The sequence below is a fragment of the Manacus candei genome, unplaced genomic scaffold (assembly GCF_025592945.1).
Source record: "Manacus candei isolate 608988 ecotype Guabito, Panama unplaced genomic scaffold, ASM2559294v1 h1tg000023l, whole genome shotgun sequence".
Taxonomy (NCBI): Eukaryota; Metazoa; Chordata; class Aves; order Passeriformes; family Pipridae; genus Manacus; species Manacus candei.
The window spans coordinates 12,289,437-12,305,388 of NW_026138071.1; the positions used below are offsets into that span (position 1 = coordinate 12,289,437).

At 36.5% G+C, this 15,952-nt stretch overlaps 1 protein-coding gene across 8 annotated transcripts in view; it reads left to right on the plus strand.

Moving 5' to 3' along the window:
• DYNC1I2 (dynein cytoplasmic 1 intermediate chain 2) overlaps positions 1-15,952 on the plus strand; it is a 28,126-nt gene that overhangs the window by 3,021 nt on the left and 9,153 nt on the right. For 2 of the 8 annotated variants that reach the window (XM_051787413.1, XM_051787419.1), the window contains exons 4-7: positions 488-559; positions 2,930-3,020; positions 6,994-7,053; positions 8,312-8,427. In XM_051787413.1, the coding sequence (XP_051643373.1) occupies positions 488-559; positions 2,930-3,020; positions 6,994-7,053; positions 8,312-8,427 (339 nt within the window). Of the gene's footprint in view, positions 1-487; positions 560-2,875; positions 3,021-6,993; positions 7,054-8,311; positions 8,428-15,952 lie in introns of all 8 variants that reach the window. The other 6 variants (XM_051787416.1, XM_051787420.1, XM_051787414.1 and 3 more) reach the window with 5 other exon arrangements.

Consider the following 15,952-nt stretch of genomic DNA (forward strand, 5'->3'; position numbering starts at 1 on the left):
TATAAATATCACGTATGTGTCTTATTCCCCCCCCATTTTTCCTGCACATTATTCTACTGTACTTTTTCTCCTTACTCTTTTTCATAATGCCAAATTTTAGTACCAGTATTTTTGTTTGGAGTTGGCGTGTTTCCTTTCTGTATCTTTTACACCCTTGTTTTTCTTATGTCATTTACCTGACTGACTTTGATGGAGCTTTAGCAAGGCTGAGTATAAAAATTAACTACCAAGGGTGATGATTGATACCTGTGCAGCATATTGGTTGTTGATTTTTGCCTTTACTTAGACACATTGCTCTGGAAGATGAAAGCAAAGAGTGTGATAATTCAACTCCACTTTTTGTCTCTAATTCTGAAGAGATTTAAAGCTTGTCAGTTTGGCTCATTGGTGAGGTTCTATTTCAACTGGGTTTGTAAATAACTAATAATAATTTCTTATAGTATATCTGTGATTATATTTTCATAATTGCTTTTGCATAATCCTCAAGCATTCAAAAGCAAGCATGGAATAAACACTCTTACTGCTGGTTCCATTCCAACAGCCACAGCAGTCATTTCTGGTAATTTGAACTCTTTGCATTGTTGAGAGAGTGCATTTGGGCTATGTTAGCACTGGCATACAGCTTTTTAAGTAATCAGTTCTGACCTACTACTGATTTTGCTTGCTAGACTAATGGTTGAACACTTCCCTTGCATAAAGTTTTACCAAGGCAGTTGATAAGACTTGTATGGCTATTGGTTTTTTTCAAATCTGTGAGAGGATCCAAAACCCACAGAATAGTCAGTCCTCAAAGCAAGTCACTGCGTAGGTTCAGAGTAGCTGTTCCTGAAGAGCTTGGGAGTGTTGACATCCAAGACTGGTGCACAGCCCTGCATGTTGTGGTTAATTCCACTGAGCATCTACTTAACCTCCTTCAGTGGAAGGTTTGCAGGGGATTCATTCTGTTCCCTTTCAAGATAACCAGATCTGATGTGGATCCTAAATCAAGCTAATATATCCTCCTTGGTACCTTGCAATTAGCATGCCTAAGGCACAGGCTCCTTTTCTGCTGGCTGGATACTGGCAGATGCAGTGATCCTGTCCCTGAGCTGAAGGTAACTCATGGCTGAGCTGCTTGGTGTGCAGGAAGCTTGTGCTGGCACTGTCGGTGGAGGTGGATACCTTGACGTTGGATTCCTTCATAGAAAATTGTATTAAACATTCCTAAGACAACTCCTGTCCTGTTAACTGACAGAGAGAGAGAGAGAGAGAGCTCTCCTGTGGGAGGAGGGACCACAGCAATGTCAGTATGATTTTGATATCTACTGTATTTCTTATATAAGAAGCCATAAGTTAGTGAACCAGAATTACTTTCGAGAAGGTATTGTAGTTGAATCGTCTGTCGGGGTAGGTGAAATTTCATTTGTTCTTTCCGTAAGATGTTGGTCTCTCAATGGGATTCCCCTCAGTTATGGGAGGGCTCTCCCGAAAATGGCTTTTCCCACAAGAGGGCGGTGCAGCACCAGCGCTGGGCGCGGGTTCCTCGGGCTGCGCGTCCTGCGACCTCAGAATTTCTCTCAGCGCGCCTGGTAATGCACAAAAACAGCGGTAGAAGGGCCTGTGGGCCTTTCCTTTGGGGTAAATTAATCGTGCATGGCGATAAGGAGTTGAAGAACATACATCCCTATTTATATAAATATGAAGTCTGAGTAGGTTTATGTGTGAATTAACAAAATATAACTCTAAACCTATAAAAAACTTCTCTCCTGTTGGAAGAATGAATTTTTTTAAAAAATTGAGGAATTCACTGTGGGTTTTATAAAATTAGGGGAGAATTTTTTTCAGCGAGAGTCGTGTGTCTGTTTTGGGATGGGATGGAAAAATTCTCTCAAATTCACAACATACTTGTGATTTCGGGAAATTCTGTAGAAATCTTGCAGATCTAAATTCAGAGTTCTCCTTTACCTGACCCTTGACAGAGTAGATACCAGTTTATGTACATAATTTGTGTTCTGTTGATTAAAAGTACTTTTTAAGGGTTCCTAAACAGTGGATGTTTGACATATTACTGAAAAATGAAGCATATGAGTAGCTTCAACACACCCCCTGATTCTTAAGTATTAACCCTAAGTTTCATTAAATAATAGATTTGGCTATTTCTAAAAAAAGTTGAAAGAAGTGTCAAAATAACTTTGTGTTTGTATCAGATTGCATGATATCATTCACTACTATGTATCAGTTGCAAAAAACATATTCCTTTTTAAAGTGTGAATGCAGTCTTCACCTGTATGCTGAAAATGAACTGACTCTTAGGAAAAAGTTTCAGTGTAGCAGTACTAGACTGTTTACTGTCAAGTAAAAAAGAAAATCATCCTCAAAACCCAACACTAGAAACTTTATTGTAAGACACAAGATTTATGTGGATTTGATTCAAACTAGAACAAAAATAACCGCATGCTGCATGACAAAGCCACTTTTTGGTCCACGTTTTAGTGATCATATATTTTGAAACAACATTGCCAATTTAACACTTTCATTGTCTAATTTTTAACAAAGACTGATGTCAAAGCTGTATTAACAACTATCCTTTTTTATGTTTAAGCAACGTGGTCTCATGGAAATTACCCTTTGAAAATCGATGTCATCATTTGTCAAAAGTTCAGTTTAAAGATATTTTTTCAGTTCATTTTCTCTTAAATGTCTTTCGCTCCATGTTTTTTTTGTATGCCCCAGATGCATAAATGCCAAACAATTGCATGAAAGTCCAGCATGAATTGTTAACATTGTCTTTTCCCCTCTCTTTCTGCTGTTCATTTTCATCCATGTATTCTTTTTGTTTGCCATCACTTTTTTTTTTTTAATACTTCATTTTAAATTAATTTGAAAACATCCTAAGCCGTGCAACCTCTGCGAGTAGTAACAGCGGATACCTGTCTGTTTCACTATTTAGTCCCTCCTCCTACCTCTCCGTCTTCCAAATCCGTGAGTACGCCAAGCGAGGCTGGGAGCCAGGACTCCGGAGATGGTGCTGTTGGATCGAGGTACATCGCTCTCCTTGTCATGTTGCTTTGCTCAGTACTTGTATTTTGGATAATTAAGCTTCAGAAGGAGTCAAGATCAGTTACTTGATTATAATAGTATGAGGTTACAGTGTGCAGGATTGTTTTGCAGAAGTGCTTTACTTTAAAATTTGAAGTGCAACTACAATAACGTGGAGTTGTTTCAACTTGCAAGTTTAAAGTAGAATGAATGTCTTGGGACAACAGCAAACTGGAAAAGTCCAACTTCTGGGCTCTTCCAGCTTTTTCTAAAGAAGGGTGTGTATGAATGGTAGTGTACTTCCCTTTTTCCTCAGTCCTAGTTGGTCTAATAAAAGACAATGTCTACAGACTTTGCATTACTTCTGGTTTTAATTTTTCCTTACTCAGAACCATATTTCTCATTTTGCAGCCATCTGTGTAACACAACTACAGCACTTGCAATCTCTCTTATTTTGCCAAACCATAACACCATCTTAATGCAGCCACAGTCATTTTGGTTTTTTTTCTTTGCCAATACTTGCCCCATCTATTTGACCATTTCTTTGTACATGATGATTTGAGACAGGCTGCTGTAGAGTCAGATAAATATTTCTGTTATATATTCAAAGTGGTGATAAGGTGGGAAACACTACTTCCAAAGGGTATTTCTGCTGTTTCCTGTGCATGATCTGCGAATAAGAGCAGTAGCTGCCTGTTAATGTTGGTAAGATATTTTCTCAGCAAATTAAGTTCCTGCACTTAAAATTTACTGAATATGCATTGTGGATGAAATTTAGTTAAAGCACAATAACCTCAGCAGTTATCATCAGTTACTTTTGATCTTATATGAGTACTTGTTTTGGAGAAGGAATGAGTATTTAGACCACTTTGAAATATCTTTTAAAAAGACTTCAGTGACATCTTGTATACATGTGGATCATGCATTCTTAATTATATACAGTTGTAATCTGCAAATATTCAAAATGTTAATGGCCTGAACAGCAGTTTTATGGTGCCTATTTCTAAGTAGAAATCATTATGTTAAAACAGAGAATACATCAGGCAGCAAATATGAACCCAAACTTTTTTTTAACAGTGCCCACGTGTGATCTTGTTTGTCCATCATGGTAATTAAGAACCAATGTAATTGTTCCTTAACTGAGTAACAAGCAGATTTTAATTATTTTAAATCTGTGATTATTGCTTATTAAATAGTAATTTTATATTTAAATTCACCGTCTGGAAGAATAAACAAGAAGTATTTGATGATAACTTTTTAAAAAGAAAAGAACTTTTTCCATTCATACCTAATTTAAATTCAGTATGAAACAGTATGTATAGGCCACATACCTGTAACTGAACACCATGTTGTGTGGTAAATTTGTTTCTACCTCATCAGTGCACTGTGCTCTCTGATTGTATGTTCTCAAACATAGTAACACGGTGTTGTATGCATACATTTTCTTATGAAACCCTGAGAAAACTCATACCCTAAGCCTCAGTAGCTTCATGCATTTTCAAACTTTAAATCTGTGTCAAGATTGTGGTATTAAAGGCATGGAGGTATGAATGTACAGCTAAACTGAAGGCATTATAGAGTCCCTCTAAGAGTCCCCTTGCTTATTCTCTGACCACTGGATAATACTCTTCCTCTCCCCTGGGAAAGAGGTGTCTGTGTCCCAGACTGTTAGTACAAGTTCATACATTTCTAACATACCCATACATTTGAACCTGAAAGTTGGACTCTTTGATATCACTTGGTCTTTTTTCTGGTATTTCACAGGTGACTCATATCAATATGAGATGTGTTAGAAGGCTGTTTCTGTGATGCTGAATCTTGTCAGTAACTCTTTTACTAATTAGTAGAACAGTGTTCAGACTGTTCCTGCTGTTACTTCCATCTGTCTTGATTTGTTTTCATCAGTAAAGAGTTGTTTCCTAGTTTGAGCCTGGTTTTTTTCCTTTTCCTCAGTTAAGAGTATAAGTTTAAGACTAGAAATTAATACAGTTGGTTTACTTTTTGGCTAGGTGGATGCTTAATAGAACTAGTTCAGAAGCAAAAAAGACTTTTTAGAGATATAGGAAGCATTAGGAATGTGCCTGGATACAGGGAAGTTCAGGCATATGTGGAAGAATGGGCACTTCTGTTAACTGAAGCTTGTAGATAAATTCATTTAACTCAAGGCATAACAAACAACTGGAAAACTAAAGAAACAGTGGTTTACATCATTTTGGCACATATGTAATAGTTGAATTTTATCTCAGAATGTTATATTTATTTTAAAAGAATATCTCTGAGAAACATTTAATTGTTTATCCTGCACTGCTTGTTGACTTCAACTATTTTAAAAGACAGACTGTCCCTGGCACCACTGCAACAACTCTTGAAAGTGAAAAGGGTGCTTTGAAAGCAGGAAAGCTACCTCAGTAAGGGCTAGATCTTAAGCAGGTGCAAACGTTGGAGCCTTTTAGATTTGTAGCCCTTTCCCCAGGTTCCTCTCAAATGGGATTGAAAAAGTTGAGAAAATGTTTGACAAGTATTGTGGTGATGCAACATTTGTATCTCTAGCTAAGTTACCCTTTGCAACGTGAAGTTTTGGGTGGTGGTTTGGTTTTGCTTATAGTTGAACATGAAATGCAATATACAGCTTGAAGTCTCAGGCACCAGATTAAACTCCAAGCTTAATTCTCTTTGGGCAAGAATGATAGCAGAGATGTAACAAATAAGTATACTCAAACTAATTGACTTCAGGCTAAAATCATGTGTTTTCTGATGCACAAAAGATATGAAAAGGTTTTGGAGATATAGGTGTGAAGTTATTGCTGTGGATGCAATTGATTTGCTAGATATGAAGACAGTGGATTTATAATTCTTAATTAAACTATGATTAATACTTCTAATGCATACTTTCTACAAGAACAAGGTAGTGCATGACACTCATATTTATGAGCTTTTATGGGATTGTGTGTACATTTTTCAGATCAACTTTGCTTTTAGGAATTCTGCACCTGATTTATAGGAAAGTTACCATGTATGGGTTGAAAATGTAAAATTACTTATTTTCTTTATTCAAAAATATGGTATTTTTATATATATATATAATAACATCTGAGAATTTCAGAAAAAACCATGCATGTTAATCTGTTAATCTCTTACAAGTGTGTTTTTAAAATTCTGCCCAAGCCTGATAGCAGCCAACAGACTACATGAAAATTTGTGAAGAAAGGATGAAAAATGAAGGGGGAGGGAATATTGATTTCCCCCTTCATATTTCTTCTGATACAAAAGCGACTTGAAATAGATCCATTCTGTTCATTATTCCACATGACTTTGAAACGTATTATTAATCCAAAGCCCACTATTTCTAAGAGATTTTAAGTATCTTAAATGGAGTTGGCTCTAACTCAGATGACACTTACAAGCCCAAGGCAGTGCTTAACCCATAATTACTGCAATGTCACATCTTGGAAACTCTAGCAGTTCTCTATCCCAGTGGAAATGCTTTTTTACCCCACTACCAAAAGGCTTATGTGTTGACTCATTTCCTTTACCAATATGACAGTTTCCTCCACATATTTACTGCTCTGGGCAAGTTTGCATTATGTTAACAAATCTGTCTTCATATGACATGAACAAATTTGAACAGATTTTAAAAGGAATGTGAAGTTTCTAGTGGTTCTTGTCAGTATTTTTATTTGCCTTTCATAAGAGCTACATTTTTTGCAGGTCTTTAACTTTCAGTCTTTAAAATAGTTTAATTCTTTGCTGATAGCTCTGAATTCTGTGTTTGCTTCTTAACTTTTATAATTACTGCATGTGTTATTGCACTGAGTGCTGAATTTCCCATAACTGATGTTGCATTGCCTCGTTTCTTGTGAATAATGAAATAACTATAAGCTTGCTGTAACTCTAGAATTTTATAGTGTGTATTTGCTTCACTAATCTCTGGCCTTTTTTGCTAATGCTGCATGATTGTTCAACCTGGGGTATCAGGACGCTGCATTGGGATACTGATCCATCAGTTCTTCAGCTCCACTCTGATTCCGATCTGGGGTATTGCATAGATTTCTTATATTCCCTCTTTCATATGCTTATGGATAATATGTATATTATTATACTTATATTATATATATGAGCCTATTTTTTCTTTAAGACTTCAAGTTGTTGTTGTTAAGAAACTGTTCTGTAAGTAATAGAAATTCACTGTCCCTAGACCTAGCACAATTTGCTTTTAATGGGAAATTTTTATATTATTTAATATACATTAGATGCTTATTTCTAATAACAAAACTTATTTGTGTTTTCCTTTGAGTCTTTCTTTGACAAAATGTAAACTTTAGGGAGTAATTTATTTAATATAAAAAAGTTAGAATGACTGCATTTAAAAACAGAGCAACTCCCGTCTTTTCTTATAAATATGTTTATAAAAGCTGTATCTCATTATAAGCACTTACTAGAACCTGTATTGTGCTCTAAGAATTATGATTCTGCTCACCAAAACCTTTCAAAAGGTGTTACTCTTCCACTTTTCTCTTAGGAAAGGAGTAGATAATAAAAAACTCAATTTGATATAGGTAAATTGTTGGATCATTGCAGTATTATTACAGGACATACTGCAATTAGCTTTTATAGGAAGCTACAATGACTGAAATAATTTTGTGCCAGTTTTGGAAGTACATTATATATTGTAGTTTGATGTTAGCTATATCTACCTTTATAGGATCTTCCATAAACTAAAGCCAGAAAGCTCAGAGGTTTTCAGTATTGTGCTCTGGAATAACATATTATGGATAAATCACTTGTCAGTGTGAATTTCAGGTTAACTTGCAGTTCTGCATTCTAAATACTGTGTTAGAGCTGAACAAAAAAAGGGCAGCAAAGTTAAAATACTAGGAAATGCTTTTTCCTGCAGAATAACTAGGTTGGTTTGCAAACTTTAAAATCCTAGAACTGTTGCTGTATAAACATGACTTGTCAGCAGATCTGTTCCACTGAAAATAGGGATGTGTCATATATGTGGCAGTACTCTGGTCAAACGGAAAGAGCAAAAATTTAAAATTACGTCCTACAGTCCAGATATTTATGTATGCATATGTTTCTTTTTGTCACAGATGTATAAATAGCTGATTTAAAATAATAATGATAAGATATTAGTCATAATTGTGTGACTTCTTCAGAGCTGAGCTTTCACTGGATTTACGTTTGACTAAGCAGTGCTGTGACAGGATGACTTGGGTAGTATTGTGGGCAAAATATGAAATAATTAATAAAGTTAATTTTTTTTTCTGATTTCTGTATTAATTTTATTTAGACGTGGACCTGTTAAACTTGGAATGGCCAAAATTACACAAGTTGACTTTCCTCCTCGAGAAGTTGTTACATATACAAAGGAGACACAAACACCTGTTATGACTCAGCCAAAGGAAGGTGAATGATTAACTTATTACTACCTAAGTTACTTTTTGGTTTCTTTGGTTATAATAACGATGACTGGCTGAATTAAAACCAGCATTTGTGATCTTGAAACTTAATAAGGTAAATGAAGGTTGATATGTGAGATAGTTGATATAAATTCTGTTATTAAATTCTTACAGGTCTTGCTAACTGTCATTCCGCATCTTGTTTAACGTCACTCTTACTACTAATACATGGTATTTTCACACTCCTAGTAACTGTTCAGATTAGACACTGAGTTGCTTAATTAGCTGACAGCTGATAAATAAATGGGATATATTTTGCATTTATGATGTTTTAGAATACACACACAACCTGGCACATGTAGGACAGGGACGTGATTTGAGACAACTGGCATGGCTTCACCAAGGGCAAGTCCTGACTGACCTACTGGCTTTCTGCAGTGGAGTGACTACATCAGCAGACAAGGGAAGGGCTACACATGTCATCTCTTTGGACTTCTGTAAGGCCTTTGACACAGTCCCCCACAACACCTTTCTCTCTAAATTGGAGAGAGATGGATTTGGTGGGTGAACTGTCAGTTGGATAAAGAATAGGATGAACAGCTGTATCCAGAGGGTAGTGGTCAATGGTTCAGAGTCCCAGTGGACATCAGTGACAAGTGGTGTCCCTCAGGGGTCCATACTGGGACTAGTGTTATTTCATACCTTTGTTAATAGACAAAGGAATTGAGTGCACTCTCAGCAAATGTGCAGGTGACACAAGGCTGAGTGGGGTCGTTGACATGCCTGAAGGATGGGATGCCATCCAGAGGGACCTGGACAAGCTCTAGAAGTGGGGCCATGGGAAACTCCTGAGGTTCAACAACACCAAGTACACTTGGGTTGGGACAACCCCCAGTATCAACACAGGCTGGGTGGATGAACAGACTGAGAGCAGCCCTGCTGAGAAGGACTTGGGGTGCTGGTGGATGAGAGGCTGGACACGAGCCACCAATGTGCACTTGCAGCCAAGAAAGCCAAATGTGTCCTGGGCTGCATCAAAAGCAGATCAGCAGATTGAGGCAGATGATTCTGGCCCTCTTCTCCACTCTCCTGAGACTCTACCTGGAGTACTGCATCCAGCTGTTGGGTCCCCAGCAGAGGAGGGACACACACCTGTTGCAGCAAGTCCAGAGAAGTGTCACCAAGATGATTAGAGGGATGGTACACCTCTTCTATTAGAAAAGGCTGAAAGAATTGGGATTGTTCAACCTGGAGAAGAGAAGGCTTCAGGAAGACCTTATAGCAGCCTTCTGTTACCTGTAGGGGTACATGGCTAGAGTGAATGGCTTTACACTGAAAGAGGGTAAGTTTAGATTAGATATTAGGAAGAAATTCTTTACTCTGAGGATGGTGAGGCACTGGCACAGGTTGCCCAGAGAAGCTGTGACTGCTCCATCCCTGGAAGTGCTCAAGACTAGCCTGGATGGAGCTCTGAGCAACCTGGTCTAGTAGAAGGTATCCCTGCCCACAGCAGGGAAGTTGGAACTAGGTGATCTTTTAAGGTCACTTGCAACCCAAGCCATCTTGAAGGCTGTGTATCCTTACACCAACTTAGCAATTAACCCCCCTGCTTCTTAAGAATTTGAATTTTTATACCTGGCACTTGTACTTTGAGTTTTAAAAGAAGGAACTAATTTATTTATTACCTTATGCAGCCATTAAACATGGGCTTTCTTTCTGAGTTGTTTGCTTTTCAGAAAATAAATTTTTCCAAAGAAGATGTGGTTAGTTAATAAATTTGCTTTACAATGTTGAAATACTTGAATTTAGCTGCAAACGAAAATACTAGTCTTGACCTGACTTGTGTGTAGTTCTACAACACAATCTCTTGGTAGTTTAATGTGACTGACTTTGAGTATGTGTCTTTGCTAGCAATTTTAGTACCTAATTCTAAATTCATAATTTTGCATTTTCCTGCTCTTTAGTATGTGAACTTTTGGGTATTTATGCAAGGATATATCTTCCAAACTTCATTATTCAGAGAGCCAGAGGATATGCTTTTTTGCTAACTGTGCTTCTTTTCCATTTTTCATTTTGTCTGTATCCCTGCACAGATAAGTGTTTAGGGTTTTCCTGCTTTCATTTCTCCTATGACCTTAACGTTTCCTTTCTCTAATCCCTCAGGTCTCTTTTTCTTTCCTCTGTCAGGTTCATGGAATCTGAACACTCAGTTCATAGTTTATGTGCTTGAAGAGTTTTATTTCTGCTGCCTGCTGACAGTGGAAATTGCTTGGGATTGTATGATCCGAGTTTCACAGTGGATAGGCTGTAGTTGAGGTTTACTGTAGTGCAGTTGGAAAGGTGGTCATCTTTATTTCTGCATTTACCAGAAAGCTCTCTAATACATGTGTTGTCTCCTGATCCATTCCACCTTAGAAATACTGATTTCTTTAGGGCCATCATAAATTTTTTAATGTATGTGTGCTTACAGGTACCTTTTCATCATATTATTGTCAAAGATCTTTTTAAGGTCTATGTTAAGACTGCATGAATACATTCATAATTAAGCTCTGTGTTCACATTTTACAATGACAACACAAATAGGATATAGGCTTAATAAAAGAGTAAATCATGCTGCCTCCAAAAAAGGAGTCACTAGGTAAGAGATTTTTATTGTGGGAAGAAAACTTTGAACTCTTTAAAAACAATTGACAAAAGCAATATGCTGAATTTTTGGGTGCAGTTAGATAAATTTAAATTCTATAAAATGTGGCTTATAGATTCTTATTCTCACAATCTGAGTTGTCGTGGTTTTTATTTATCTAAGAGCACATACTGTAAACAAAGTTACCTTGCAAAGTACACTTGAAAGTGGAGCTTGCAACTGGATTTGCACCTACAGTAGCTCCTTTGTACAGGAACAAAGTTGCATCTGAGCTCGGTTAGATCCAGTGTTCACACCTCCGTATAAAATGAAGTGAACCAGACCCTTAATTAATATATCTCGAGATTTTAAAATGCTGCTGGAGCTGTGCTTTTGAATAAAGGAAGATAGAAGCAGTTTTATTAGATATGCTGTGCAGTTGTTCTGCAGGTTTAGGTCCACTTGTGCTGTAGGTTTTATTGTGCTAACACCGATTTGGAAGCGGGGGGGAGGAAATAACAAACCCACAACAAAACACCAAATTAAATAGTTCTCTCTGATCCAATTCTGTGTGGCACAGTGGTTTTGTAGTTGTATTGGAATCTGAATTAGGAAACATTCAAACTACAACTAGTCTGTCCCACCAGAGACAGATAAATAGGAAATAGAAGTAAATTAGTTTTAAAACAGTTTCCAGTTGTTATGGAAATGGCAACACATACCAAGTAAGTTAAATAGGAGAGACTTCATGTCCTCAACTAAAAGTTGGCATTTGGAAATGCCTGTTTTGGATTCAGTGTAACAGTTAAATTAATTTTGAAATGTGACAGCTTCCTTGGGTGATGAACAGCTTCCTTGGGTGTGCTAACAGTTCTTGGAACTTCCATTATTTTAGTGCAGTACTAATATGTTGATTTATTATGACCTCGAAGTATTTGAGAAACTGCCTGTCTTAGGAAGATTAAGTCTTTTTTATTGTAAAACAATAAAATTGGGGTCTCCTAGAAGTCAGTTTCACTGAGATTATAGGTTGAATCTTATTTAGAGTGGTAAGTATTTTGTCACAGGAAGTCATTCACTGTATACTGAACTCTATGGAATCTTAAACTTCCCCATTAATTGAAGTTAATAAACATGTTTCATATAGGAAGATGAACATGTTTCACTATAGGAAGATGCCCACATCCAAAGTACACTTAGAAGGTAAATTTGCAATACTTGTTGGGGTGTTTTTCCTCACACTATTAGTTTGATTTTTTTCTCTTAAATTTTCAATAGCCTTAGTTTTCACCCTCCTTTCCTGTAGCAGCTGTATTTGTTACCTAAAAGAAATGAAATGAAATGATGAAATGGTTCATTGTTTTGAGGAATATAGCAGAGAAAATAGGTCCTTTTTTTTCTGTGTTCTTTTGGCATGTTCTGTTTCTGTTTTGGTGAGTTTTGTCATTCTGTACATACAGTAATGATGACCATCTTTTTTATTTAGAGACCAATTAAATTATTTTTGGCTTGGTAAAAGTGTTGTGCCATACTTGATGCTGTTCTCCCTTACTTGATAAACTAAGCCTGAGTGTCTCTGTCTGTATGCCATTACTACACTTCAGTAACTTGTCATGATCATAACATGAACATACAGTGTTTAGGTTGCTTCATTCCGCAGCATCCTTTTTCTAACATCCCCTTTTCTGCTATTTCTCACTGATGCTGTGTGTAACATTTCTCCTGCTTCTCTCATTGTTCAATTTTGGTGTGGTCAGCTGGTTATTAGGGCTGTTATTTAACCTCTATTTGGCAACGGATTTTTCAGATCTACTGTCTGAAAATACATTTGAAATTATGTTCCATTCCTTGACTCATTTTTTTCTAGCAGGCAGCAGAAATTGTTTCAACAACAAAGATGTAATTCAGATGTGAACTCTGGTATGTCTTAATGTTCTGCAGGCTCTATGTTGGCCACTACATGCAGTATTGTAATCATTGGTGTTAATTCTTTTTTTCTTATCTATACATCTTGCTACACTGGTCTCTACTATACTATTTGATCTCTTCCTTTGTGATTTGATAATATATTGTTCAAAATCACGTGGAAAGAAATCAGTCACCAATATGCCCAGTAAAGATGTGTTCTGAGTCCTTGAAGTCATTAATTCAAAGAAAGATGGGATATAGGGGAATATGGTTTTGCTCAGCTGTCACAATTAAGGCAGACAGTATTAATGTATTAGCTCCACTCTTTGAGGAATAATTGTCTGCTAATGTCTCCAAGACATAGAATTAAAATATTAAGCAGAGTAATAACAGTATGGTGTATAGGATTTGGTTCTTGGATGCTGTTATGATGAATGTAGCATTTATGCATTTTAATATTTTAATAATAATAACAGACCTCTGTATATTTGTGTATGATCCTTGTGGGTCCCTTTCAACTCAGAATATTCTGTGATTCTGTATTATCTAGTACATGCCTTTAAATGTACAGTGAAATATAGATGGGAAAACTTGATATGAAGACATTCAGCTTAACAAAAGCCACCCATTTCACAGATGATTTAACTTTGATTAACCTACTCTGCAGCAACAGATTACTCAGACAACTGGAACTGCACTCTACAGTGTTTATTGCTAGGTGCAGCCTAATTTATAGCACTGCTTTTCTTTCTGTCTTGCCAAAATACATCACAATTTCGATGTTAACTCAAAGTAAAAATTCAGTGGTTCATTAAATCTGTTTTTAGCATTCATTGACAAGAAATTTGTTGCCATTAAAGATTGCATAAAAATAGCAACTACTTTGCTGCTCAGTTTGTAACCTTAGATCCCCTGTTCGCCTGTCAGAAACAATATGGTGTAAATCCCTTAGCATATTATAATGAATATTCATTAATATGTTGATGTGACAGTCCCATTTCCTGTCTTCATGGCCTTATGACTTTTCCTAGTCTTAGCAGCCTTTTTTAAATCTGAAATTGTATTTGGTATACTGACAATTGAAGTGGCATAAAATGCCAGTAGGGACAGTCAATAATGAATAAGAGGGATGAAGTTAGGAAGTTCCCTTAAGGTTTCCAAATTGAGCTGGCTGACTTGAAATAAATGCAGTGCACAACTGTATTGTGGTTCTTGACTTCATAAATGTGGAACTTTTTCAGAAATAGTGTGTCCAACCTTTCAGTCTTTGGGTGATACATTATTATTATACCAATTCCTTGCAAATTCCAGCATCTTGCTTGTTATCAAATAAATTCAAGATAAAGGAGACACAAGAAAAGTAATTAAAACAAACATTTCTTACCTCTTTTGTAGTCCAATAGTTTAATGCTTCCTTTTTTGATCGTAAACTTCTCTGAGAAAGCATCCCAGGTTTGGATAAGAAGCATTCTAGTTTTGGATAATAAGGTCAAGAACTTGTATATGTGGGGGTTTTTTGTTTTGGGTTTTTTTCCCCTACAGATCCCTGAATGAGAAAGTTTGCATATGACTTTTTTAGGCAGAAGGTTTTAGATTTATGTAGTTACAGATAAATCAGTGAGATGACATGTTCAATTTCAAGTCTGATACTTCGAGAATATTAAAATAAGTGCTGTATCCTGCATTTAAATGCAGTAATATCAGCTGGCTGTATGCAGTGAAAGTACTATGAAGGAATTTAGAGCTCTGTATAATATATGCCATTTATGTTTCAAACATTAAAAGGCAGGAGCAATCAACTATATGATCTTTTGAATAAAATATGTAGATTAGAAGGTCACTTAGCACTAAGGGGTTGACCGTCTACTTTGACAAGAAGTTGACTCCTGTCACTGAAAATGGTACTTAGAATCAGTGTAGTATGACTAATGGGGGGTTGGGCTGAAATTTCTAATTTGGGACTTTCAAAGCTAGAATAATGTATCCAGGGTGACCCAAAACCAAATCTATAAATTTGAAGGCATCATTTAATTCTGCAAGATTGATTGGCAGAGTGAACAAGAGGGGGATTTTTATTGAAGTGACTGTAACGTGAATATGTGGTCCTGTATTTGTTGTTTTTAAAATCCATATATGTTAACTCATATTACATTTTTTAATTAATCATTGTTCATACCTATAGTGATTTGACATTAAGAATTCCATTCTTTAGAATGGCTATAAGTTATACAGTTTTCAGGTTACAAGTCTGCTGTACATGCGAATCCATCTAAAAAGGAGCAGTGTCTTTCTGTTTCTCTGCGTGATTATTTTGCCCAAAAAAGCTTTCATTTTTTTTAAGTAGCACAAAAGCTGTAATTGGCATGCTTTGTAAGGAAGTGTCAATGTGCAAGAGAGTGGAGATCACTAAGAATTCTTTTACGGGTTCTTTCCCCTTTGCACCACCGCCTCCTCAGCAGGGTCACTGAGATCACTAGCTTTTCTTGAAATGGCCATTTTCACTGGCAGGTGCATTATACCCTGTATTTTCAGATTGTTTTTCCATTCTGAATGTTTGGCAGGTTGATTGCTCTGGCTGCATTGACGGAGAAAGGGCTGACAAATGCGGTTGGGCTGGCTGAAAAGACAGTGATTACTGTTTTCCTTTGTGGCTGATTGAGGCCCTTGAAAGGAAAGATTTTAACCTTCACCATTTGGTTCAAAAGTATGAGCATATATTGAAATCATTCATGCCATTTATCCTAGTTCTGTAAACTTGTCAGAACATAAAAATCGCTCAATTTCAAGTAATGTAGGATTGGCATACGTCATTATCATTTTGATTAAGTTGGAGTTTGTATTATTGTGTGCATTATACGGTGTCATTTAAAGCTTTCTTTCCTGCAGGTACAGTTATATTTTTATTGCCTATACTATGGAGTTAGAAAGATTTTCAGACCTCTTTAAACCTATCACTATGTGTGTGGTTTGGCAGCTGGTATGGCCTACAAGCTGTATTTTG